This window comes from Arachis hypogaea, chromosome 11, assembly GCF_003086295.3.
Source record: "Arachis hypogaea cultivar Tifrunner chromosome 11, arahy.Tifrunner.gnm2.J5K5, whole genome shotgun sequence".
NCBI lineage: Eukaryota > Viridiplantae > Streptophyta > Magnoliopsida > Fabales > Fabaceae > Arachis > Arachis hypogaea.
Window position 1 is genome coordinate 147,560,872 of NC_092046.1, and position 26,838 is coordinate 147,587,709.

Consider the following 26,838-nt stretch of genomic DNA (forward strand, 5'->3'; position numbering starts at 1 on the left):
TGTATAAATACGTATGTAATAATCATTTTAAAATAACAACACACAAATACATTCAATACATATATTCCTCTTTATTTTATATTCTTCCTGTGTGTGCCTTGTTCTTTTATTTTCCAATAGAATCATCATCGGTTGTTGGATGAGTTTGCGCAGAAGTAGAGCTAGTGCAGAACAAATATCTGCGACTATATGCTTTGGCCATGGAAATTGGTGTTCGCCAAATCACTGTCTCGGAGACAAATAGTGCCAACAAAGTAGCAATTCCAGTTATGAGGAACAGCCCTGAAAAGCTATGAAACGTGAGACTGCTCGGAGAAGACGACGAGGACGACGACGTTGTTGAAGAATCAGATTGGTATTGCCATCCATTATTCATAATCTTGCCAAAATATTTTGCCTTGATATTATCCATTTTGTCACTCTCACTCACTTCCAGAATCCCTCTTGAAAATGCAGTTGTAAGATTAGAGTTTCTTGCAAATGCCTGATCATGAGAAGCCACAAATTAGTACGAAGAGTGTTAGGGCAAGTAATTTTTGTAATTTGTAGCTATTAAATAATCATTAATGATGATTTTAATGGTATGAGATGTCATCCAATGACTCACTTTTCTTTGTTAGTTACATGCTGGTCAGAATTTAAAAAAGTTGTCACCGCCCAGACTTTTCCAATTAGTATTAGTAATAAGTATTATTAAGAATCATCAGAATTTATTATTTTAGGTCATCAACTCAACTTTTTTAATTTAATTTATTTAATTTAATAATTTAATAACATATTTTATCCTATATTTTTAAATATTAATAACTAATTAATGACTAAAAATAATAAATTCTAACGGCTCTCTACCTCTAAAAAAAGATCACTAAAAGTTGAATACTGAAATGAAAGGTGATGGAGAAACTTACAAAACCAAAGCCAGCAGCTCGATAGGTTGGACCTGAGATCATGTAATTAGATCCATATTTTTGAAGGAAGAGTTTAAGGTAGGGAAGTTCATCGACTATAGCGGAAACGCCACCGCCACGGCTTCCATTCTTCAAAGCTTGGTGATATTGAGAAATGCTGCCAATAGCCTTGAGCTTGGAAGCGTTGAATTTCAACTTGTGTAGCAAGAGATCATAAACGAATGATCCAGTTTGGTATCCAACATAGTAATCCCCTGTGCGTAGATCATCCACGTTCAGAAAACTCGGTTGAAGCTGCTCCACCGTCATCATGGTCGTCAAGCTCGCCGTGTAGCTTTGCATCAGCACAAACGCCAATAGAAGCCACACCATCAACACAAACCTCGAGCACTTCTTCGCTACTCCCTCTCCTAACATACCAATAACAAATGGAAAAATATATGGAACCAAAAAGTAATCAACCAAAAAATAAACAAAACCGTTTAATTAGAATCACTTTTTGAATAATATGTTTCAAAACTGCTCCTGGGATTACGGAGCACAAACTAAAACCCAATTTTTCATGGAGTCCAAACATATTTTGGCTGATTTTTGGCTGATATGCTTTTGGTTCCCTAGTTGTTCTCATAACAAATTATATATATTTTTACCTTAAACTGTTGATAGAAGAAGAAGGTAACATTAACATTACTTACTTTCAGGAAGAACGGCTTGAGAAATTGGAAACCATAAGAAGTAGATTGGGCTTAGTTGTTGCGAATTGGCTACCTCCTGCTTGTTCCTTTCCATGATGAGTATGACAGAACCTATGAACATAGACATGACAACTATGCTTAACCAAAGATCCCAGCTGAAGGGTTTCACAAAAGTCCACATGCTTTGCTCCCTTCCCTGCCTTGCTGCTACAACCATTTGAACTCCTGATTCTGTATATGGCAACGTGAAATCAACAAACTTCGAACGCTTCGCTAGTATTGTGATATCCCCTACCATAACATCATACTGCAACATATTGAAATTCATGTGCAGTTAACTTCACGTGAAGTTGATAGCTAAAAGTCATTCAATAATTAAAAAAATTTGACTAAATTGTCATCTAACAGCTGAAGCTACCTTTTGGGGGATTTGTTGTACTAGTGCATCGTATGTTCCAGTTGATTCATTAACGTCGTAAGCTTCAATTTGTAGTGAAACTTTGAAAGGTAAGATTGTTAATACGGCATTGAAAACATCCATGCAATATCCAGTGACATTGTACTTGTGCTCATCTTCGTCCAATATTACGTTCACAAATTCCGGGAAGCCTTCTTTCTTGGGCACCCCTACTCGCAGTTTCACTGTTTCTTCCATGGATGCTGTACTTGGCGCAACCAAAAACATTATGACAAGCCATGCCACAAGGTATGACAAGCTCTTGTTATTAGCCATCGATCTTACAAGATCAGATCTTAAATCTTGTCATGCAGCTTCTCCTCTTTGTTAATTATATATATATAGATTGAGTTGATGGATTTTGTCCACAAAATCATTAGGAATTAAATGGTTTCCTTTTCTGACATGTGTATATCTGCATATGTAACTTTTAGTTTCATATTTCACAAGGTCAACGAAAATAGTTTTATATGTCACACTCAGAAGATGAATTTAGTCAAATTCTTTTGCGTGAGATACTATTGTCCAAAAGAGCTTTTTCCCATAATCATTGAATAGTCATTATTATGGAAAGAGCAATGTTAGGGGCAGCAACATTTGTGATTGGTAGCCATCAACTAGCCATTAATGATGATTTGATGGTGTGAGATTAGTGTGAGATTTCATCCAATGGTTTACCTTTCTCTGCTGGTTACATGCTGGCCAAAATGCAATAAAATTGCTGGCCCCCTAGACTTTTCCTTATGAAAAATATATATAAGAAGCTAAGATTGCACTGATCATTAGCTTTTTTTTTTTTTTTATCAAAGATATGAGACTCGAATCCACAACCTCTTAATTGAGTATGGGGAGACTATGTCATTTGAGCTATTACTCATTGGCAAAAATATGATTAGCTTGATTAGTATAAAAAATAAAAGTAAATAAAAATGGGAGCAAAATCAACTACGTAAGTCGCTACAGAAATTTCATAGAAATTATGTTTATTATCCACTGATTTAAGTTTGTGTATAGATCTTTAGCCGTTAGACTTGGTCCATCAAGTATGGTAATTGAGAATGAGTCGCGACTCGCGAGCATGGATTATCTATCTCAGATTTTTTTCATTAATTGATATTATTAAGTAGAGAAAGTATAATATATATAACATTTTTTTACGTATTAAAATTAATCACTAAAATCAATCATTAATATATTTATATAGTTTAATTTATTTTTAATATATATTTATATTCTAACATATATTTTATATTAATAACTAATTTTAGCAACTAATTTTAATATGAGAAAGTATAGGGAGCCAATGACCTAAGCGTACAATGTGTACAATGGAGATTTAGGAAGTATTAGAGATCATATTACGCTTTTGGGATGAGTGGTTTCAGATATGGTACTAGAATTCTAGATCCGAAAGGTTAAGAGTTCAATCCTTAATGAATTTTTGGGATAAGTGGCCGGTGATGTTCATTTTATTCATGGACCAAAGATTTAGCCCATTGTACACATTGTACGCTTAGGCCATTGGTCCCTAGCACTATTCTTTTAATATATATGTAGCATAATTATTTATATATGATGTACAACTAAGAAAATAAAGAGAAAAAATGTAAGGACAAGGGAAATAGATTAAGTGAGGGAAGTAATTAAATAAATTTTGAATGTGAATATGATAATAGTATGAGAAGGAAGTATCTTCTTCTAAAATAGAGAATATGTTGTTTCTTTCATACATGGCAACATGTAAATGGAAAAGTAAAATATTTGACTTGTACAATAATAATAGTTTGCATCATATATACTAGGTCAAGTCAATCATTTCCTCCTCTTCTTCTTTCATTTCTTCTCTCTCTTTTTCTCCTTTTAATTTTTTCCAATTTTTTTAGACAACTAAAAAAATGAGAGCATCTCTGTTTCATCTCAGTATGTTACCCCTCAGACACATAGAATATATATTTGTATCATTTTTTTTCTTGTGCAATATGCTTATAGCATTTAATTTATTAATAATGTTTGATGAAACATGTGTTATTGCACTCAATATTACATATAGAAACTGAATATATAATTATTTACTTTGCTATGTCTTTTTATTTTTAGAAAAAGTATAAAGAGTCAATGGAATATTTGTACAATGTGTATAATGGAGGTTTAAGAAATATTAGAGATATAACTATTAGTGTTACATTTTTCCATCAGCGTAAGCTTTTGAGATGAGTGGTATCATGACATAATATCAGAGTTCTAGATCCGAAAAGTCAAGAATTCGATCCTTAGTAATGTATACATTGTACAAATATTCCATTAACACACTCTTATTTTTATATTTGATATAAGTATATTCACCTTTCATTTCTGATGTCAAAACTATAACTATGTTACACAAAAATATGTGGAAATTTACACGTATTAAATATATAGCGATGTGCCGCTAACTATAAGTTATTAAGTTTATGGGAGCTGGGAGGTTGGGTGGCAAAGTTCACTTCTACACAAGAAGGGGGAAAGTGAGAAATGTTGAACCTGTCACGGAAGAATGCACATATTATTATTATTATTATTATTATTATTATTATTATTATTATTATTATTATTATTATTATTATTATGTTTCACCATAATGTCTAAATTATTTATTAAAAAAAGTTAAAAGTTATTATTTAATTTAAAAAATATAAAAATAAATAATTTTTAAAAAATCAAAATTTACTAAAAAAAATAAATTAAGCAAAATTTAGACAAAAACTCATAGATACCATAGAATTAGCTTATTATTATATACACTCTAGACTATACTTTCTTTAATAAACAGTTACCCCTATGATTACATCATCAAAAGATTTTTAAAAATATATCTAGAGATCAAGAGTGAAAATGACTAGTTGACGAAAATTAATTATATGTATTTTTGTATAAATTCAGTGAACAAGGTAGGTGATCAACAGCATCTTATAAAATTAAGGACAAAAGTTTAATACTTTTTAATGAGCATTATGTCTTTTATTTTTTATTTTTGGACATACAATTTACATTGAACCCAGATATATGATTTAAGAGACTTATAGATTGTCCATTAGACTCAGCCTTACCACAATGAGCATTATTGAATGTTGAAGTAATGAGCTAGCCCATTTAAATGACATTTCAAGGCCCCAACCAAAAAATTTGTGGGCCTCTTCATTTATCAAACAACCCAGACATTGATATTCACATGGTTTGCACGTGACATATACTGACCCCAATGGAACACCGCAAATGAGCAAAGCAAATTGGAATCCCTCGATTTGATTGAGCTTTGAGATTTTGGGGTTTAGGGTTTTAGCTGCAAACAACAACGATCTTCCTGAATCCTTTTCGCCATGGCTAGCACCAAAGTTCAGAGGGTTATGACCCAACCTATTGTGCGTTTCTCACTCACCTTTCCTTTTCTTTTTGTTTTTCTCTTTAACCTAATCCTCTTCCTTTCTGCTTTCCCCAGAACTTGATTTTCAGGTTTCTTCAAAGTGTAAGTCCTTGCATACTTACTACATTGATGATTTCTCGGTTCATGACTCCTTCTGTGTTTTCCCCAAATTCTCTAATATCATTTCTCTGCAGAAAGCTCGCATTCAGATTTGGCTCTTCGAGCAAAAGGATTTGAGGATCGAAGGCCGAATCATCGTGAGTCCTTTCCTACTTTTTTCTTATGTGGTTTCTCTTGCTCAACAAAATTGCCTTTCGTATACTTCAAAGTTCATTTATTGGAAAAGGTTGTAGGTTTGAAATGTATGTGCACTGTGGTTAATGCTGAATCATTTCAAGTGAGTTTTTGCTAGTTTGATAGTGGTTGGTGTTCCAATGTCCGTTAAATTATGCAAATCCAATGATGTTACTAGCTAAGGTCGATGAATAAGTTTTACTGTGACCTGCCTTCAATTTCTGGGTTTGCTTGCAAATGTGAAATTTTTTTATGTCTGTTGGTTAGTTTTATTATCCAGTTGGTGAACTCAAAATATGTAGAAAAACAACGACTTGGGAAACAGCATCACTTCGTTGTGCAAGCAACTGAGATGATAAGTATCTAGAGTAAAGGACTATAGACTATAGAGCCATGTTGTTGGCATAGCAAATTAGCAATAGTGCAATGTGGTATAGCTTCAATAAGGTCCAAGCTACTCCATATGACTTTCTATTATGACGGTTTGGCCAAAAATCAGCAACATTCACAAGCATTATAATCATTTATAAATACCCTGGACTTTAGGAGGAGAATCTGAGACCTAGAAACCTGATATCCTTTCATACTTTTTCATTTATTTTGTCTTCTCCACCATATTTCCGTTCTCTTGCTAGCAGACCTGAATTTTTCTGAGTTGGTAGGGGAAAAAAAGAGAATCTTAATTGCTCAAATGTATTATAAAACTGATATGTTGACAATCAAATCTAGAGTTTGTGCACTTGAACACATGTGTTGCTAGAAGAAGCCTTGATTGTTATTGTTGTTGTTGGCAGCATATTATCCTCATGACAAATATTGAATATCTCAGCAGATAATTAATGATAGTGTGATTTTAATTTTATTTAATTCTAAACAGGGTTTTGATGAATACATGAATTTGGTTCTTGATGATGCTGAAGAAGTGAACGTAAAGAAGAATACGAGAAAGACATTGGGTATGCTAAAGTTTCTAAATTTGGTTAATTTCTTTCCACCTGTTCATGCAAGTTCTGAAGCCTGTTATTGTTTATTTAGGGAGGATCCTTCTTAAAGGAGACAACATAACGTTAATGATGAACACGTAAGTAAAATTAAAACTCCTTTTGTAACTCTCGAGGTTTACTTTTCTAGATGAATGATTTTTCTATTTTTTCTACTATGTCTCTTAAATTTCAGGGGCAAATGATAATGAACATTGAACAGAGGGAGGCAGAACTGTGAACCATACATTCTATCCAGCAAAGGAGAGGCAGAATCATCTTTCATTTCATTTCAATTACTATTTCACTTATATTGAATAGGGGATGTGAGGAATTTTGTTATGTAGATTGATTTTTCTGGCATTAGATGAATTCTTAGTTCAGCTACTCATCATTCTTGGTTTCTTTTTCCCCATGATTCTGCCTATTCTGCTAGGATCAATATCTAGACTAAAGCTGGGAAGCTAACTGTATTATGATTGAGGCAAATATATCACCAATGTCATATAACCTTTTTCCTGTTTATGGTTTCTCCGCTTATCATGTTAATATCAGATCTTGCTCAGTCATTTAGACATTGTAGAGGACTTTGTTAGATTCAAGTATTTAGATCGCATTTGTTTTATCTTCTAAGATCTTGCATAAGGCAAATGGCTCTATGCAAAGTTTGTAGTAGTGGCTTGCTGCTTTCTTTATCATTGACTACCAAGTGTTGTGGGAATTATTGTGCCAAGGTATTCATCATCGAAAATATACCATACATGTCAATGTAGTGAACAAATAGTTACTATTGTAGAGGGTATAACACATGGAATGATATAAAATCATTTCTTATCCAAAAATCTTAAAATTATGTTTACACAACAGTATCAGGCCAACTTGTCATGCAGCATAATTGCTTGGAAATTGCAATGTCCGTTATTTAAATTAGAACTTGTGGATATCAAAGAGGCTGCATTTAATTTTCCACCGACCGAGAAAGGCATTGTAGAGTTTTGACAAAGGGAAGTAGTGAATCTTGTATGGCAAACCAGTGTTTTGAATAAGTGATTTGATTTTTATCCACTTTACTCGTGCCATCATCACTGAGTTACTATATGAATGTTACATAGTTAAGCTTGATTAGTTTTAACGTCATTATAAAAGAAAAATTGTTTAAAACTGACATGAGATGTGTTTGTGAACAACATGAATAAAGACAGAGAAAGTAGTGTTGGGAAAAGAAAGGGTGACTATTGGAAAACGCAAGAGGCATTTATGTCTGGTGTCCTACCAAAAAGGAGAAGAAAACAAGAGAAAAAAGTTAGGACAATATAGACCTATCCCAGCAAAGAGGAAGATAGGAATACCAAGAGAAGAGATATACAGCTTTCTTCTGATTAAGACCAAAGCCTCCATCTATCACTGACTAAGACAACTCCCAAGGACCACCTATGCCTTCAATACATTATTTTCATGTACAAGTTTTTATGATTTATCAACAAGGCATCGCATGCTCAACTATAATAGTGAAATCAACAGCATAATAAGGTGACCCGAAATATATAATTGCCTATTATCTTAGAGCTGTACTTCTTATCCTTAGTGGTTCTACATTTTATCTTAATTTTTGAAAAAAGAAGTCTTATGTTATAATACATGTTTATTTGTACGGAAAAGCAAATAGAAAAAAGAAAGTGGGAGTTTGAGGTGGGATTGAAAGGGGCCCTTGAGGTTGCAATTAATCACTAATAAGCCATATATGTGTCTGGTGATGAGGAAACATTTGTGCTGTTGAGCCTTTGTTATTTTCTACCCACTTACTCATACTGATCATCCACTCATACTCCACATATATATAAGTATCATCATGCATGGCCCTTCTTTCTGTTCTTTACCATGCAGTATCTCAACCTTTTTCTATGTCTCTGGAAATGTTACCCATAAAAACCTTCTTTGAGTGGATAGGTTAGGTGAAAAACTTTAACTTTAACAAACGTACCATGCTTCTCATCACCATATCTTTGTCATATAATGAAAATCCTAGTACAACATGATTCTCCATTGCTGTGGATTTTTACTGCATTATCATTTAATTTATTATTACTGAGATGATGATGATGATGATGTCATCTTTTCCTGGTATAATGTTAAAGCACTAGCGAAATGCTCCTATTGTGAATTTGTGATAGCTACCATTGCAAAGCTTGAAAACGAAATTTCATGACCATAGTGCCAATATGCCCTCCATTATATTTTCCTGGGTAGTGTGCAATGCTATTTCTTAGCCTTACAATCGAATCACATAACACATTCATGTGCATGTGTTGTCCAATGCAAGGACAAATAAACTTAGTAGTATGTTTTTCACTTTTTCTTTTTAAGAACAAGTTTCTCTAAAATGAAAAAGTTGATAAAATGAAAAAAATTAGAGTCTAATTTACCTTGAACCAAGATAATAAGACAATAAGTAGTGACTAACTCCTTATTTTTATTACTTTATTAATCTCTTTGGTTTACATAATTTTTTTCTTTTCCTTGTATATTGGCCAAAATATAACTTATTACAAAAAATATATATATAAGATTAACATGTCCAATAATGTTAATTGGTTCTATATGCCAAGTGAATCTTCATAGAATATATCTATCTTTACCTTAATTCATTTGCCAAACTTCGGGATAAGCCTCAAAAGTGATCCCTGAAGTTGCACCCGAGCCTCATAGTAGTCCCTAAACTTAATAGTTACTCATATTCGTCCCTGAAGTTGCACTTCGGGACTCAGATTCGTCCTTTCGACACATTCCGTCCACCTGTCACTACGGAGAATATTAAAAAAATTATAAGTAATATAATTTAATAAAGTATATTTTGATATATTTTTTATATATTATTTTTGCTTTTGATATAAAAATATATTGTCAATTTTTATATATTATTTTTATTTTAGTAAGTAAATATTAATTTTATTATAAAATTAATTAATAATATTTATTTAAATATCTAAATTAAAATGATAAAATAATATAAAAAATTTATTTAACTTGATGTCTATTTTAGTAATTTTTTATCTAAAAGTAATTTTGAGTAGTGTGATCCAAACAATATTTATTTTACTATAATCCATTTTGATATAAAGATTATCAAACATAAATCACTTAAACACAAACTTACTTTTTATCAAAATCAAGTTTGTAAAATCAATTTTATGCAAACTTCCATTTACAAACTGAAATCTAAACACACACTTAATCATTGAGTTACCCTATTCCGCTTAGTATGGATGAAAAGGAAAGGACTAGATTTAAAGGGTGAAAATCATTTGTGTAAGGTAACACATCAAATATACATATAGAAAGTCACCACCATTCATCAATTCTATATTTTCATTATTATTTAAAGTAGTATTATTTCTTAATCTGTCTCATCATGCTGATCCATAAAATGACAACATGTCCTATCTGTGGTTACACACAAGAACAGGATCTCATGTGGTAGAATCAAAAGTTTAGATGTTTGCATTTTGTTGAGTATACTATATATACACGCTTTATTTAGTAGAGTTTTAATGTCTAAGAGGATCATCATTCATATCAAACTCCACAATTGTGTAATAGTAACTTCATACTCATAGTGAAACAAGCTAAGCCAACCAACCACTAGATTTGGATCAGCCAATGCATCCAATTGCAATCTGAAACCTTTATTAGCTATCTATTATTAAGCATGAAATGCTCCAAAGTGGAACATCATGAATAAGTTGTATGAATCATCATGCACAACCACAACATTATTAGATTTGTATGTCAATAAATCACTTTGGTGGATTTGTATTTCATCCATTTCTAAAGTAACATATCAATATATGTTGTTTTATTATATAAATTAATTATCCTATTAAAATAACTAATTTTCAAATTCACTACTTAAAAAATAATTTAAACACAACAATGTTATTAGATAACAATATAAAACTTTTTGGTACATATGTTATAATAAAAAAGAAATGAAAATTCTCTAGAACAGATAATTGGATATCAATCTAAAAAAAATATGTCCTTTCATTTTTTATTATTTTTTTAAAATAAATTATAATTTTTTTTCATTCTCTTCACATAAAAACTTCTTATTATAAAATTATCCAAATTTATTATATCTCTATACTTATGGATAGATGTGGACATCCCAATAGCTACAGTCAAAATAGGAATCATTGACTGGGCCGGGGTGGCACCAATAGGACTACTACAAACATTAGTGCTTTCAGACTCAGATTATAACAAAGGAAATAATGATTGTTAATTTGTTATGATTGGCCCCATGCCCCCAATGTTTGTGTTAATTAATTACGAAATAGTTAATCTGGCTAATTATTGTTCGGGATGAATCCGGATTAGATTAGATCGGATATGACCAAAATCTTAATTTGATCTGCACTAAAGTTATCGAATCGGATTCAATATCCACAGTTTTTAAGTTTAGATCCAATTCGATCGAATCTGTACATTTGCGGATCGGATATCGGATATATCCACAAAATACAAAAATTATTTTTAAAACTTATTTTTATTAAAAATATCAATAAAATTTCTTTTTTATTCTTTTAATTTTTAAATATGTTTACTCTTAAAATACTATTAACCATACTTTTTTTAAATAATAAAATTAAAATAATATAACATATATAATAATTATTAGTTGAAATAAAATATAAAAAAATATTTACTTATTTATTTTTTTTTTTGCAGATCTGCGGATATGCGGATCCTTACATAAAATCCGCAATCTGATAGTCTTGTAGATCGAATTCATATCCGCATTTTTTGGATTGGATTCGGATAAATATCACAAATATGCGTATCGAATACAATTCATAAATACTCCTAATTATTATCATCCCGTAAAATACATTGCTGCTATAACAATCATGTAAAGTTTGAAATATATAATTGTGGGGGAATTTTTTGTTGCAATTTCAGGGCAAACAAGGGATGCAAAAATCATGGAGAAGCTTGTCCAGCTTTAGTGCTGATGCTGGAGTTGGACCCCCTGTTCCTTTTTTGTTTTTTAGTGAAAGCCTTTTGTCTATATAGTTCTTTTTTTTCTTGATGATATGATTGATCCACTTGCACATCAAAATTTACCTGCTCACAGATTGGATAATACACCACTTAACAGTTAACAACAACAACAGCAGCCGCAACAATAAGAAGAAGAAAAAAGAATGAAGATTTGTACTTAATCAAAATTTAGACAAGTTAGACTTTAATAATGTTATTACTCTTTATTATTCTATAAACTATAATCTGCATTTGAGAAGATTCAATCATTTTGGTAGTTTATCATTTGGTAATATTAGTGATAAAAACATGTCAGAAATCTATATATTAGTTCAGACCAAAAAAATCTCCAATATTTTAGTGCACAGCTACTATGTTTTTCTGTGATTAATTTATCATTGAATTCTGCATCTAAATTTCCTGTGATAGTCAACAAACCTTTTCCATATAATGACACAACAGCAACCTTTTTTTATATCAGAAAAGGAAAATAAAGTAGAGCTATGAAAAATATATAATAGTGTGGCAAATGGAGGATGTTACCTGATTTTTTTTCCTTCATGAATTCTTTTCCTTTTGCTTTTATCTTCGGGTAGTATTATCTTTTCTGCTTTAATAAATGCATGGGTCTATGATTGAGAAACCAAATAGACGTGTGGGGTTTGTTCAAATGGGTCTGATACGCCTCTCTATACTTAAACGTGGGCCTCCCCTGAATCCTGAAGCAACTCCATATCTGAAACAACAATAATCTGGTTCCAATTTTAATTGGACATAAGAAATATCATATATATAGATATTTTAACCTGAGTTATCTTCTCCATTCTTTCGTCGTCGTTGCGCCTCCCAAGCATCACTGTCTCATTGGTGTTTCGTTTTTTCTTCCCAAATCATTCTTCTAAAAAAGGTACTCCAACTCTCTCTAATTGCGTTTACTCCTCCTCACTTCTTCATTGTCGTCATTACGCCCCCAAGCATCACCGTCTCATTGAATGTCTTATTTTCTCTTCCCAAATTAGAGAGAATAACTTACATGTTACTTTAGAGATGGTAGGATAGCATTCACCTTAATAATTTGATATATCAAAAGTAAATGATATTGTGCAATAGCAATATTTCACTTAATAGATAAAGTTATTATTGTTGTTGTATGTTATAGATAGAGTGGCAAGAATAATAATGAATGAATCTAGCTAACAAATAATATGTACTCATGGTTGGCATTTTTTTTTTCTTGATATATTTAGGCATGGTGATGGTGTCGTATACTGCTCATGTTCATGTATCTCTGGTTTTACAACAAGTCACCATCTTACGAAGCATTATCCAATGCATTATAATATAATCATTAACGCATTCACGTGAGAGACAAGTGACTTGGTGCGTGGCGGGTACTGATTGGTCCTTTCAATCATTTTCAATATTTATAATTATTTGTTAGTGGAAATCAGTATCAAAAATGAATAATATATGTATATCACTTAGGTTGTTGGTCGAGTTTGCTTATTGGTGTCTCCCTTGTTCATTATTTATGGCAAACCCCACAAGGGAAAAAACGCACCTAATCGACTTTTAATTCGTTCATTATTTTAACCCCAACAAATGCCTATATATTCTTTCAATTATTATACATGCTTTTTTAAAAAGCAGTATAGCTAGCTATAGTTGGGTGAATGATCAATTTCCTTTCTCTTCTTCTCTTCTAAGCTCTTTAATTTTTGGTGGTTTTGCAGCTTTCGTTTTCCCTTATCCACTTGCCACTTTGCCTTCTTGTCTCTCATTAATTCAACTCCGCAATTGTAAGTAGGGGTGTACATGGGTCGGCTCACACTGGATTTGGCTCAATTCAGACCCGACTCGATCCGAAATATAGATTGGGCCTAATTTTTAGATCCTAATCCGATCATAAACCCAATAAAACCTACGCACTTTCGAACCGGGTAAAACCGAATAAAAATCGGATAAAAACCGAATCTTTAGCATGTAAAAATCACTTAATTTTCAACCATTATTTCACAATTCACATAGTAAAATTCACTTAAAAAAATATAACAAGAACCAACTATTCTCTAAAACTAAAACATAACCATAATCAATACTAATATTGTCTAATAGCACCAACTATTTAAATCAATACAAATAACACAATATTATGCATTAGTCTAAAGTCTTATGCATTTTAAACATAAAACATTAACTTATAATTTTATAATGACTAATAGCACAAAATATTAAAGTTTATAATATTTAAATTTCACATAAAAATAGCCATCATCCATCACTAATAATACAAAATATTAATTGTGTATGATGCTCGGGCCACCGGTCCGAGTTCGGGTGACACAAGCTATGGTCCGGACTCGACTCAAAATAATGACCGGGTCTACTTTTAAAACCTTTACCCGACCCTAAACTTAATGAAATCACACTAAATTAGTTTTTAAAATGTTTGAGACCGGACTAAATTTTTGAGCCGGACCAAACCATATACACCCCTAATTCTAAGTGATTTTGTCATCACATCCCGCTACTACAACATAATGAATTATTTAATAACAATAATAAAATGACTCCATAATACTAAAGAGAGAAAAAAAAATGTCAAAATTTATCATATTTAATATTTATCAAATTATCTCCTAAAATAATTTGAAATAATATTCCCGGTCCCTTGCACTCAAAGAATCAAATAAAGCAAATACTATTCTAGATGAGGAGTATGGTAAAAAATTTTAATTAACATTGAGTGGATGATTCAGATCTACAATGCAACATCATGCACAGTATTATGAATATAATAATTATAATTATGATATATGCGGTTATGTACATGCCATGTGTACGGATCAGTGTTCTATGTACCAGATTATACCAGTTAGTAGGTAAGGTCATTGCATATAAATAAATTATATTAAAAACTTATCTCCAGCTGTTTTTATATAAAATATATAATTAAAATTTTTTAAATAATTTAATCAATTTAATTAAATTATCATCTAATAATTCTCAAATATTAACCTTAGGATTGTTTACCATAAATTAAAGATGATAAGTACTTTTCTGTTTTTCTTTTTCTCCTGTCACTCTACCTAACTTGCTAGCTACTATAGTACTATGTATGTGTCGTTTCTTTGTGAATACACATTTTTGCCACTTTCTGTATCGATAGTCTAACAATAAATATATAAGCATGCGTTATCTTTGAATTGGATGAGATTAACTACATACAAAAAATTGAAATACACTAAAATCAGTCATTAAAATTAATCTATTATTATTAATATATTTATATATAAATATATTTATAATTTAATTTATTTTTAATATGTATTTTATATTAATAATTAATTTTAATACTTGATTTTAGTGTATACATAACACACTCGAAAATTATATGGTGTCTTTTTCTTCCAAGAAAGGAAACAAAGTTCTCATCACACACTACCAAATTTTGCTAGCGTTTATTTTATCTCTTGTGATGATAGATTCCAACAATATTATTTCCCCGCTTATTATTATTATCAGTAGGTAGCTCCATCTTTATTAGTTATAGGCTTTCATCACTCATGCCTTCTGATTAGGAATAATTATTTAGCCCTAGAAATTAAGTACATTTATATGGCCCATGCCCTGCCTAAGCGCTCCCAGTCATAATCAGTTACCTTATCCATTGCTTAATATAATATTGTGATTTCGATAAATTCAAAGTAGCTGATGAAGACATCAAGTAATTTTTGCATATAATGAACACATTATAGCTTATTGCAATTAAAAGGAGCTGCAAATGAAATAAATTATAAAAATTGTGACTATTAAACTACTCTTCTATCTTAGTCTATAACAATAATAAAGAAGTATCGTGACCCATAAATTTAGTCCAACATAATACATAAATTCAATTACAATTTTATCATGGTATAGTCTCTCCATACTCAATTAAGAGATTGTGGGCTACGAGACTTCTTTATTGTTGTCATAGACTAAGATAGAAGAGTAGTTTAATAGTGACCAACAAGCTAAGGTCCTGTGTGACCATTTGGCAATCAATTTCTGAGCAAGTTATTTAGAGAGATTCAGGGTATGAATGATTAATGAATGAAGTAGCATAGCATTCTCTGTGTGCGCTGTTTGTTTTTTTTCCAAAGTATGCATTGCTTATTTGCTTTTGCTTGTCTTATAATACAAAAAGGTAACAACGTAACTGACATGATTGCAACGCATAACGCATTCACTCATCTTTAGTTTGTCTTAATATATAGATTCGAATGAATTCAGCGATTGTATTATGTTGGTAACTAAAGTGAAGCCAATTACAAAAAAGGGAAGTCACCTTCCCCAAGGAATAATAAAGCCATATATATATATGCATCATATCATCCTTATCTTTAGGCCTCCTTTTGACCTCTTCATCTTTTCATCTATACTTTATACACGATTCAACACAGGTCCTTTTAAAATTGATTATCGTCATCAATCAAACTTAAATTTCAATTATTTTCATTGTTTCAGATTTGAATACATACCTTTGCACGGCTTAAACTCTACCACTTCTACTTATTTGAGTAAACGCATACATATCTAATCAGCTTTAATGATAATTGTGGTCTTTCGGTATATATCAAATTTTGGAAGCTAAAGGAAAGTGCTGAAACAAAGCACCAATTTTTCTTGCCCCCTTGTTACTTCCCAATTACGTATAATATAAGTTGAGCCAAAGACATAGATTGAGTCCACATTTATATAGAAGCGTATTAATTAATTCGGCTAGCTAATTGAACCGTATGACTACGCTTGTTTTTGAGAATAGGACAGGACAAGATACTGAGAACATGATAGGATAAGGCACTGATGAATAGAGACACAAAATTTTTGTATTCTTGTATTCTGTTTAGTGAAAAACTATAACAAATTATGAAAATCTAATTTATTTTTATTTTTTTATTCAAAAAATTTGAGATAAAAAATATAATAATAATAAAAAAATATAATTATGAAAAATTAACAAAAATAATGAAAAAAATAAATTGTGTTCCTTATTAGTGTTTCTGTGTCTTTCCTGTCAGGATGGACACAAAATACACTAATTCAGTGTCTCTGGACACACTGTCTCTATCAATATCTCTTCTATCAAACATGATCTTGTGTCTTAATGTGTATGTCTCAATGTCCTATCTCTGTAAACAAACACAGTCTATAGTACTAGCTAGCTATCAATACAAAAATAAATGTTTGAGAATGTCATTGTCTGAGAAATATATAGGAGAGAAGAGTGTCCAACAAGTCAATTGATTAAGATAAGAGTAACTCATTTTCAGTGCTCAATAATACTTTAGGGTAGGGGTTTTATAGTTAGTTAGAAAAATGTAAATAATTATTATGACCCAAGACGACCTAGGACGTCAACGGCTACTAGCAGAATTAGATTTCATAATAACAGAAACAATTATATGTAGAAAGAAAAAATTATTATAAAAATACTGTTAATGAATAAATGACAATCCTTTCCAGGAATGAAACATTACGTGTAATTCACTTAATCAAGATTTAAAAAAGTACTGAGTGGGATTTGGTTTGGAACCGTATGTCAAATCTATTATCTGCTTAGTTGTTTAATATCTATAGTTTGGCTTATTTTCTTATATTATTCGTAGCTAGTGACCTAGTGTATATATAATAATAATAATAATAATCTTAGTGGGAAGTGAGTAAGTGAAGATTATACAGAAATAAACTAGTTTCATAATATGGATTTTATTCTATATCAGCATTAAAAAAAACGATGTTTGGAGGTTTGGTGTCGATTATAGAAAAGGAATAGGGTAGTATCTCCTATTACGTTGTCCTTGGCGTGTACGTTGGATGGTGGAAAGTGACGACTGACCATGGGCCCCAAACTTAACATGGGCCAGGGGCCCATTTTACATTATATTCGGTGACACACATACTTTCTCTCACACACTCTCTCTTTTCTGTTACTAGTTTCAAAGCTGTGAGAACTTAATGAATCGGTAAAGTAACTGGTTTATTAATTTAATGATTCGACCAGAATTTAAGCAAAATTTAATTGATTTAATTAAATATTAAATAAAATTATTAAAAATTTAATATATAATTTTAAATATTTAAATTTAAATTTTTTAAATTTAATAAAATTTAAAATTTCATAATTTTACATAATAAATTATATATAATTTATTAATAAAAATTTATAAACAACTTTAAATATCAAAATTTATAACTAAAATATAACAAAACGCATCTAAATGATAAACACATAATGTTTTACCACAAAAAAAATCAAATAATCAAGTTTTCAACTTACCAAAAATACTAATCATAAAAAATCAAAAAATGCAACACCATTTCAGAGAAAAAAAAAGATGTTAGTAACTAATCCTAAGTGTGTACAATGAGAAATACATTATGAAGGCTAGATTTATAAAGTCATCACTTTTTTTTTTTAAATTTACAAGAGATAGGTCCAAAGGAAAAGGATTAAAAAGGCCAAATTCATAAAGTCATTACTTTTTTGTACAGTATTATGTTGTTATTGCTGATTATTTTGTTAATTTATCTAGTTAATTCAACATAATAGAATTGAAAAAATTGAACCTACATCAACGGAGTAAAATTCTAAAATTAAACCTACATCGAATTTATTCAACATTATAAAATGATTAATTATATAATTAACAAAAAAAAATAAAAAACAGAACAAGACCTCAAAAGAACTCTGCATCTGAAGAACATCAAAAGTTAACAAATCTGTCCTAAATTCATCACTAAAAAAAAGTTTAATTGAAAAAACCAAAAAACTCAAAACAAAAACTCAAAAAGATTGAACAACAGAAGAATTCAGAAGGCCAAAGCCAGACGACGACGCTTCGGTGACGGTCACGACCACAAGCTGACGACCACGACGGTGAGGCTTCGACCCGCGACGGTGGAGCTTCCCTCCGGTGTTTGTTTCGTTTGACGGTGGCATTTCTAGTTCGTAGGCAGAAGGTCGAAGAGATTAAGGTTGGGAGGTCAAAGAGAATTAGGGTTGAGAGGTCGAAGAGATTAGAGAAGTAGCTACATTGTGCATTCAAACTTCACTTCAGCCTTTTTTTTTTTTTTGCCAGCGCCAAACGATGCTGTTTAGTGACTTGGGGGAGAACCGGTGCTCGATAAAATATGGCCGATTCGCCAGTTAACCACTGGTTGGCCAATTTTTTACCGATTTTTTGCAGAACAGTTTTACAGGTAGACCCAACCAGCTAGGAGATTGATTTCTGGTTAATCCAGTTGAATCGGCTAGTTCGATCCGGTTTTCAAAACACTTTTTACTTTTTTTTTTTTTTTTTACCGTTTTTTCATGTTCAAACGAGGGATAGTGCATGGAAGGCTTTGTACTTTAATTTGCACTTCCAGATTCCACAATAATTAACTTTATTTCTAACTTTTTTGGTTCCATTCCCATATGTGCTCTTGGTATTTGCTTGGGAAGCAATGAAAGGTATGCGCGTTTCATAAAGTTTGGGATGTGAATATGATTATTTATATACATTAAGCAACCGAGTATTTGTTTATTAATTAACTAGTTATAATAATAAAAGAAAAGATGAATTCAGAGTCATATCAGAGGCGAAGTATATGCTAGTGGAGGGCACCCGGCACTTCAATATTATCCTTTTTTTTTTTTTTTGAAAAATAAAATAAAAAATGGGGGTGAATGGGTGATGTCACACAAGACTCAGTATATGTCTTTGTTGCCAACTAATTTAGGGCGTGTGGCGCTTCTTGTGAAGGACCTTTCACCACAGGAGTCATGATTTTCTCTCCCTTTCTGTAATGAATCTAGCTAATCCCAAACTTATTAGTTGCATTATGTTCATAGCTTGTTTCTTAATTTATTTAACTAATAAAAGAGCTTGTTTGAAATCATCATTTAACATCAAAAAGAATTTTATTTTTTTTAAGAAAAGAATTTATTTTTATTTGAAATTTAATTTCATGATTTGAAATAATTATAATATATTAATGAAATAGAATTCAAATTTAAAGAGGTGTGAGAGTTGATTTAGAAATCAGACTCTTTTTTGTCTGATTTACAAATGAAAAAAAATGAAAATTGAAATTCTCAAAGAAATTCAAATCATTCATTTTTAGTTGTTCCAAAGTAAAAATCAGAATTCTAGCCAAAGTAAAATTCAGAATTCAACTCTAGAGTGAATTCTAATTCCTAGTATTCTAAACAAGTTCAAAAAGAAGATCATGTATGATGATCATGTATGTGTGTATGCATAATGACACAGATGGTGGTCATTAAATTTCATGCAACGTAGCTTGGTTTAGCTGAAACCATATATAATTAATAAAGAAAATTTTCCAAACAAGAAAAAAAAAGTCATATTTTGTTCTATTCATATAGTTTAATAGTTTAATTATTGCATTAATAATGTAATAAAAAATAAAAAAGTAACAATGAATCATAAATTTGAATATATATATATATATATATGGGAAAGTATAAGAAGTCAATGGAATATTTGTACAATGTGTACAATAGAGGTTTATAGAGTATTAGAGATATAATTAGGTTTTTAGGATGAGTGATATCATGACATGATATTAGAGCGCTAGATCAGAAAGGTCAAGAGTTCGATATTTGGTGAACTCCAATATCAGTTTAAGCTTTTATTTTATTATTGGACATCTTTATTAAATCGGTTAATAATTTATTTTTTAATAAATCAGAACAAAATTGGTTTATTATAACAACAATAATAAACCTAATTGTCTGTATTATAATTATTAGACCCGGTTTGATATGATCGAATTACACAATTTAAATCAAATATCTTTAAATTTTTTGATAAAAAGACAAATATATCTCTGACTTTTTATTTTACAGACATTTAAATCTCTAAAAATTTAAAAATACAATTAGATCCCCAAAAAGAAATTAGATTTATTGTTATTGTTAAAAAAAATCAATTTTATTCTAATTTGTTAAGAAATTTAAAAATAATCAGTTCATTAATACGTTCAATCATAATGGAAGTATCCCCGTTAAAAGAATATCCATTAAAATTTGATATCAATATTAATATCAATTAAACGCGACGAGGTATTCATTTCTAAGAATCTGTTACAAAATTCCAGTAGTTTAACTCGCCTGTTACACGTTTTCAAAACATTATTATGCTTGCGAAATCTAGCCATTTGTTGGAACCGAGATTCTAAAAAATGAAAAAAAATGAATCCATCTACCAAATCTTCCATTAATAATTTAGTCATGATCTTAAACTCATCAACTCAGCCGTGTGGAGTTGTATATCTTCTCAAACACGAAGAATCTTACTTAATTAAATTTTTCCAAACTTGAGAGAACTAATTAATAATTCTCATGAAAAACACATTAACCACATATTTTTATTTCATCAAGTTAGATAGTTGCAATGACAGATAATAATATACTAATATAGTACTGTATGCATGGTGTCATACTACTCTTTTTAATTTGATAATATTATTATTGTGTTATAAATTATATGATATATGAATCAGCAGCTTTTTAAAAAAATGAAAGGGTTTTCACAACATTTTTTTCACCCCTCAATTTATTAATGAGATGGGTTATACTAGGTGTACACTAAAATCAGCCACTAAAATTAGTCATTAGTATAAAATACATGCTAGAATATAAATACACATTAAAAATAAATTAAACTATATATATTTATACACAAATATATTGATGGCTGATTTTAGTGTACAAATAACATTTTTATATTTTCGTTAAGCTACCAAAAACACATATGGGAGACAATGATTCTATGATGCACGAGTATATCGTAGACACACGTTAACGATGCATGCGCTGCAGTTTCGCGATCAACGTCCCTAAAGCATGGTAAATATTCAATCTAACGGTTTAAACGGATTCTCCTTTAAAGTAGCATACTTGGTTCATGTGTACACCATGACACATGATTAAGCACTGTCCCGTACGATTTTTCGTGCCCAAAGTTTAATCATAACTGAATGGGCCCTCGTCTCTATTCCAATATGATGTCAACACAATGATCCTATTCTATGTTACATTATTAATTAATTAATTAAATTATAGTGTATTTTATTTTTATAAATCATGTATGAAATAAAGTATAAGAAAGAGGTACGGATTATACCCCTCTACATATTTAAATGATTTAAGAAGAACTATGGATAAATTATTACCCAATGTGAAGCATTATTATAACTTTAAGGGAATCTCTTTCTTCAAGAATATCATTCCACGCAAAATCTTGATTCTTCGTTCCCAGGCCCGGTTGGAATCCATATATCTGGATAGAAATTTTACAATTAGGATATGAAATTAAAGTTTAGCCAAATTAAGATCCACACCCACTATGAAATTTTTATTCATGTTTATTCAAAATATATATTCTCTAAATATTCTAGTAATCCAATTTCATGAATCATCCATGCATGTGCACATCACTGCATATCTAGAATTAGAATAAGGTTAAAAACATTCACACGTTCTTTTTAATATATGTATGTAGATAACTAAGATAGCATCCAAGATGATTTGTTTTTATTAAACTAAATGGTAGCAGGAGACTTAACTAGCTACTAAATTATAGACTCATGGACATAAACTTTTTTTTTTTTTGCACCATTGTTACATTTAATTTAAATCCTTTAAGTTTTTTGTAACGATAGTAGTTAACGGTATAGAAAGTAATTAATAAACCATGGACGGATAAAGTGTAATTTAGTTGGAACTAATAAATCATGTGATTTCAACCAACTTAGGTTGATCGAGTGGTCAGCTCATTCCTCGACTTAAACAAGTGGTAGGAGTTCGAATCCTGCCTTATGCGAGGATACCGTGAGTAACAAAAAAAAAGTTGCTAACTTGCCAAGAACACGTTGATTATCTGCATAGAACAGATAAAATATTACTATAGTTTTGAGTTTATCCATAATCCATAAAGGCATGATATTTTAAATGACCTAGATTAAGGAAATCAACTAACAAAGGTGTCCCTAAGGCCTAAAATTAAAGGAAATAATTGAAAAGCAAAATGTGGCACACTAGTGAGAGGCAAGGTATATATTAAAAAAAAAAAATATAGTGCGTAAATAAAAAATTCACATGAACATTTATGAGTGTCTCCTTTTCGTGTTGGTTTGTTGCCAAACATGGCAGAGAGGATCATATTCTCTCGTCTTCCCCTGTGTTATGATTATGACATTACAAGTATGCCCCTGAGTGCGCATTCCTTGTAGCTAGCGTTAATCCTATCCTATCCACTGCGGATCGGAGAAACCAAAACATTTTATATGAATAAAATTTCACAATCTCAAATCGATTTCTATACTATCTTCTACCCCACAGCCACAGGACCCATTACTCCTCTTCACATCATGTAACAGAGGATCAACTGCTTTTAAAATTTTTTTTTTTATAAAAATTACAAATCTTAATAACTAATTTTTTTTTTTTTTTTTACCAAATATAGGAGACTCGAACCCGCAACCTCTTAATTGAGTATGGGAAGACTATGCCATTTGAGCTATTACGCATTGGCAAAATTTGGAAACGAACCCGCGACCTCTATGCCATTTGAGCTATAACTTATTGGCTTAATAACTAATTATCTTCTTGTCAAATGAATCAAATACTAAATTTAATTTGTGAATTATCCTCTTTGATAATATCATTAAGAATAAATACAAATTAAACAAAATATACATTACGCTAAAATCATTTAAAAAATTAACAACCAAAATATAATAAAAAATTATCCAATAAATAATAATCAAAATTACATGAAAAAATATAAATAAGTCATTTTTTTATATTGTTGAACACTTTAAATGCTGTGTTTATTTTATTTTGATTTTCTCCTAAATAATTTTATCATGTCATCTATTCATGTATCATTTCATTTTCACAATCTCACCTACTCATTTATTTCACCTTCATTACCAAGTATTTATATTCAGTTTTTGTGATCCACTTCATCTAATAATTATTGTTTATCATAGTGATATTCCTATTCCATTCTTTTCTTGTCTTAAAATCACCAATATTTCTAAACTTAACCCCAATATTTTACATCAAATACTTTATTTCTTGAGTTTTATTGTTTTCAAGAAGTTTTTTCCTTTTCATTTAGCCACTCTACTACTCTTGTTATCAACAAAGATCATAATGCTTTCTTTTTTAGTCTTTAATTCCTCTAATAAAAATTAAAGCACTTATTCTATACTTATAATAATTATCCCACTCTCAGATTTTTAAGTACATTTTCTCTCATAAAATATTTTATCATATTATTTTATATATTTTTTTAAAATTATATATAAAATTTATTAACAGAATAATTCATATGGTTGTGTGTGTAAACTGTAAAGTTTTGCCATAGAATTTATAGTACAAGTCTTAATACATTACAAATTTTTCATATTATAATATATAGTTTAATTTTTATGCTATTATTCAATTATATACTATTGAATTATTATAATTTTTACATCAAATATAATTACTTTTAAAATTATTAACAATATTATTAATTTTTTTTAAAGAATATATAATATTTTATATTATAATTATATTTTTAAATATGTTTAAATTATTTTTAGTACATATTTTTATATAAATAAAATATTATAATATCATGTATTTTAATTTATTTTGATTTTTATTATATTAAACATACATTCACAAGTATTTAGTGACTTCACAATAATCTAAAAAATATGAGTAATAAATTAAAATATAATATCTACCGGAGAGGACATCAACGGTAGAAATATATATATATATATTTTAAATATTTAAAATGGGGAATAAGAGTTGGACATGAAACATGATGCATACGCGAGAGATAGATAAAAACTGTGGGCTCAACTTAAAAATATGTGCTTCCATTCTTGAGAGGAAGAAAGAAAAAACAATTAAATTAGAGTAATTACTTATATATGACATTTTTTAATATAATAATAAAATTATAAATATTTATATTTTAATTATTATTTTTACATAAGACATATTCAGGTGAATAACCATCTCAAATTAGATATGAATGAGGATATTAGTAGTCACCTTTTCTATGATTTTATCACAATCTAGAGAATAAAAAAAATTCCAATAAAATTTTATATCCAAAATATATAGCTTACATAGAAAGAATAAGAAAATTATGGAATCAACTATAGTCTTTAATTTTTAATTTTAAAAATAAAAGTATTAAGTAAACTTGAACTAAAAAAAACTATTAATCATTAGTGATTTAGTGTTATTCTTTTCTTCAATAATCTCATTTCTCTATAAATACCTTTCCACACCATCACCCATTTCACAACCCAACCCATTAATCACTGCCTTGTCTCCTCCTTCTCTCTTCTTCCCCTGCATTTTCCCCTCTCCTCTGTTCTCTCTCTTTCTCTCTTTACTCATCACAAAGAAACCACCCAAACCAAAAATGGCGGCTGCATACAGAGAACCAATGAAAGCAGAAGCAAGAGCCCCTTCTTCCATGGGCCAACAAGTACCACACTCGGCATGGCATTCCCCTGTTCCATACCTGTTTGGAGGCCTCGCTGCCATGCTAGGGCTCATAGCCTTCGCTCTCTTGATCCTCGCCTGCTCTTATTGGAAGCTCTCTGGCTACCTGGAAGGAAACGGCGAAGGAGAACGAGACCTGGAAGCGGGAGAGGGAAAAGGCAACGACAACCAGAAGCAGCAACAAGGTCCTTACGAGGAGAAGATCCTTGTGATCATGGCGGGACAGGACAAACCAACATTCTTGGCCACGCCAGTCTCGTCAAGCACCGTTAGGTCCTCTTCTTCCTTCGTCAACAACACCAACACTTGTACCTGTGATCAGTCTCAAAAATCCGAAGAGGGCACTAAACAAGTAAGAAGCGAAATCGAAAATAGGGACGTTACTCACGATGGATCGTCTTAATCGAAAGAGGGCTTTATGTTTTCATGAAATCAAAAAAAAAGAGAAAAGAGAAAAAGATGATACAGGTTTTAGGTGTCTACTCTGCAATCTTGCATGTTAGTTCTTCGTAAAGAACTCTTAGCTCCTCTGGTCATGTAATAATAGGAATTATTAATTTAGATTTTATTTATTTTATTTTATTTTTTCTTCTTTTGGGTAGATTATTCGGGATTGTAAATTCGGTTGAGGTGGAATGAAAAGTTAACTAATTCACAATTTTGTATTTTCATTTCTATAATATATCGTCTTTTCATCTGTTAACGAATTGTATTTTCTGAGGTATATAAAAATTTGCTCTATTTAAAAGGGGAAGAGGAAGAAGAAGATAATTTACTAAAACTGAGTAAAGTATAGATTATTTATTTTTAAATACCAAGATCTGAATTTCGTACATGCATTTAGAAGTAATTAAGTATTAAATGAGGAAGAAGTGGTGGTGGGTAGGCATTGTACGTGGAAGGAGGAGGCAAAGGGCGTAAATGCGTCATGGGTGTGTTGGATGCGGCGAGAAGAAACAGTGAAGGTGAGAACTTGAGTAGCTGCACTGTAAGGTAGCGTTTGGTGGAGAGACAGAGACGGAAAGACTGAGACTGAGAGACAGAGACTAAGAAACAGAGATTGAAATAAATCTCAGTATTCTGTTTGGTGCAAAATGGGAGACAGGAATTGAAACAAGAATAAAACTCTAATTTAATTTGCACAAAGGGTAAAATTGGAAATAATAAATTGAAATGAGAGTATTTTAGGTATAAAATATTATTAAAGTTTCAGTCTTCATCTCTAAAAATTTTAGTCCCCTGTGTCCTTACTTTTTGGAGGTACTGAAATACTGAAATTTTGGAGACAGAGACAGAAATTTTAGTACCAGTTTCTGAACCAACAAACACGATACTGAGTCACAGTCTCTCAGTCTTTGTCTCAGTACCTCAAAACAAACGCTACCTAATAGTACACAACAGTGTGTATTGTTCCTCGTGGCGCTCACTCAACTTAACCTCCGTTCGGTCTTTGCTTGCATTTATTATTCTCTTTGTCTCTCTTTCACCTTACGG

At 30.6% G+C, this 26,838-nt stretch overlaps 3 protein-coding genes and 1 long non-coding RNA gene across 4 annotated transcripts; 2 read left to right on the forward strand and 2 right to left on the reverse strand.

Annotated features, from left to right (window-relative positions):
• LOC112723515 (glutamate receptor 2.8-like) lies at positions 1-2,464 on the reverse strand. Its single transcript, XM_025774909.3, has 4 exons — positions 2,022-2,464; positions 1,604-1,910; positions 909-1,318; positions 1-484 (listed from the first exon to the last, which is right to left on the reverse strand). The coding sequence occupies exons 1-4, from the start codon at positions 2,334-2,336 to the stop codon at positions 107-109; spliced, it is 1,410 nt and encodes a 469-aa protein (XP_025630694.1). The 5' UTR covers positions 2,337-2,464; the 3' UTR covers positions 1-106.
• A 2,806-nt stretch (positions 2,465-5,270) lies between these two features.
• On the forward strand, positions 5,271-7,257 carry LOC112723516 (uncharacterized). The gene is made up of 6 exons (XM_025774910.3): positions 5,271-5,458; positions 5,536-5,562; positions 5,655-5,717; positions 6,632-6,710; positions 6,790-6,835; positions 6,931-7,257. Exons 1-6 carry the CDS (start codon positions 5,417-5,419, stop codon positions 6,938-6,940), a joined length of 267 nt encoding a protein of 88 aa, XP_025630695.1. The 5' UTR covers positions 5,271-5,416; the 3' UTR covers positions 6,941-7,257.
• Positions 7,258-11,425: 4,168 nt separating this feature from the next.
• LOC112724125 (uncharacterized) lies at positions 11,426-13,072 on the reverse strand. The gene is made up of 2 exons (XR_003163313.3): positions 12,318-13,072; positions 11,426-11,858 (listed from the first exon to the last, which is right to left on the reverse strand). It is a non-coding gene; the product is annotated as an uncharacterized lncRNA (long non-coding RNA).
• Positions 13,073-24,986: 11,914 nt separating this feature from the next.
• Positions 24,987-26,002, forward strand: LOC112723517 (protein GLUTAMINE DUMPER 5). Its single transcript, XM_025774912.3, has one exon. It carries the CDS (start codon positions 25,262-25,264, stop codon positions 25,745-25,747), a length of 486 nt encoding a protein of 161 aa, XP_025630697.1. The 5' UTR covers positions 24,987-25,261; the 3' UTR covers positions 25,748-26,002.
• Positions 26,003-26,838: the final 836 nt, after the last annotated feature.

Coding starts and splice junctions, on each gene's coding strand:
- LOC112723515 (XM_025774909.3), bottom strand. CDS start 2,336: ATGGCTAATAACAAGAGCTTGTCATACCTTGTGGCATGGCTTGTCATA. Junction 1,911..2,021: donor TACAACAAATCCCCCAAAAG/GTAGCTTCAGCT, acceptor AATATGTTGCAG/TATGATGTTATGGTAGGGGA. Junction 485..908: donor GAGCTGCTGGCTTTGGTTTT/GTAAGTTTCTCC, acceptor TCTCATGATCAG/GCATTTGCAAGAAACTCTAA.
- LOC112723516 (XM_025774910.3), top strand. CDS start 5,417: ATGGCTAGCACCAAAGTTCAGAGGGTTATGACCCAACCTATT. Junction 5,718..6,631: donor GGATCGAAGGCCGAATCATC/GTGAGTCCTTTC, acceptor AATTCTAAACAG/GGTTTTGATGAATACATGAA. Junction 6,711..6,789: donor GAATACGAGAAAGACATTGG/GTATGCTAAAGT, acceptor TTGTTTATTTAG/GGAGGATCCTTCTTAAAGGA.
- LOC112723517 (XM_025774912.3), top strand. CDS start 25,262: ATGGCGGCTGCATACAGAGAACCAATGAAAGCAGAAGCAAGAGCCCCT.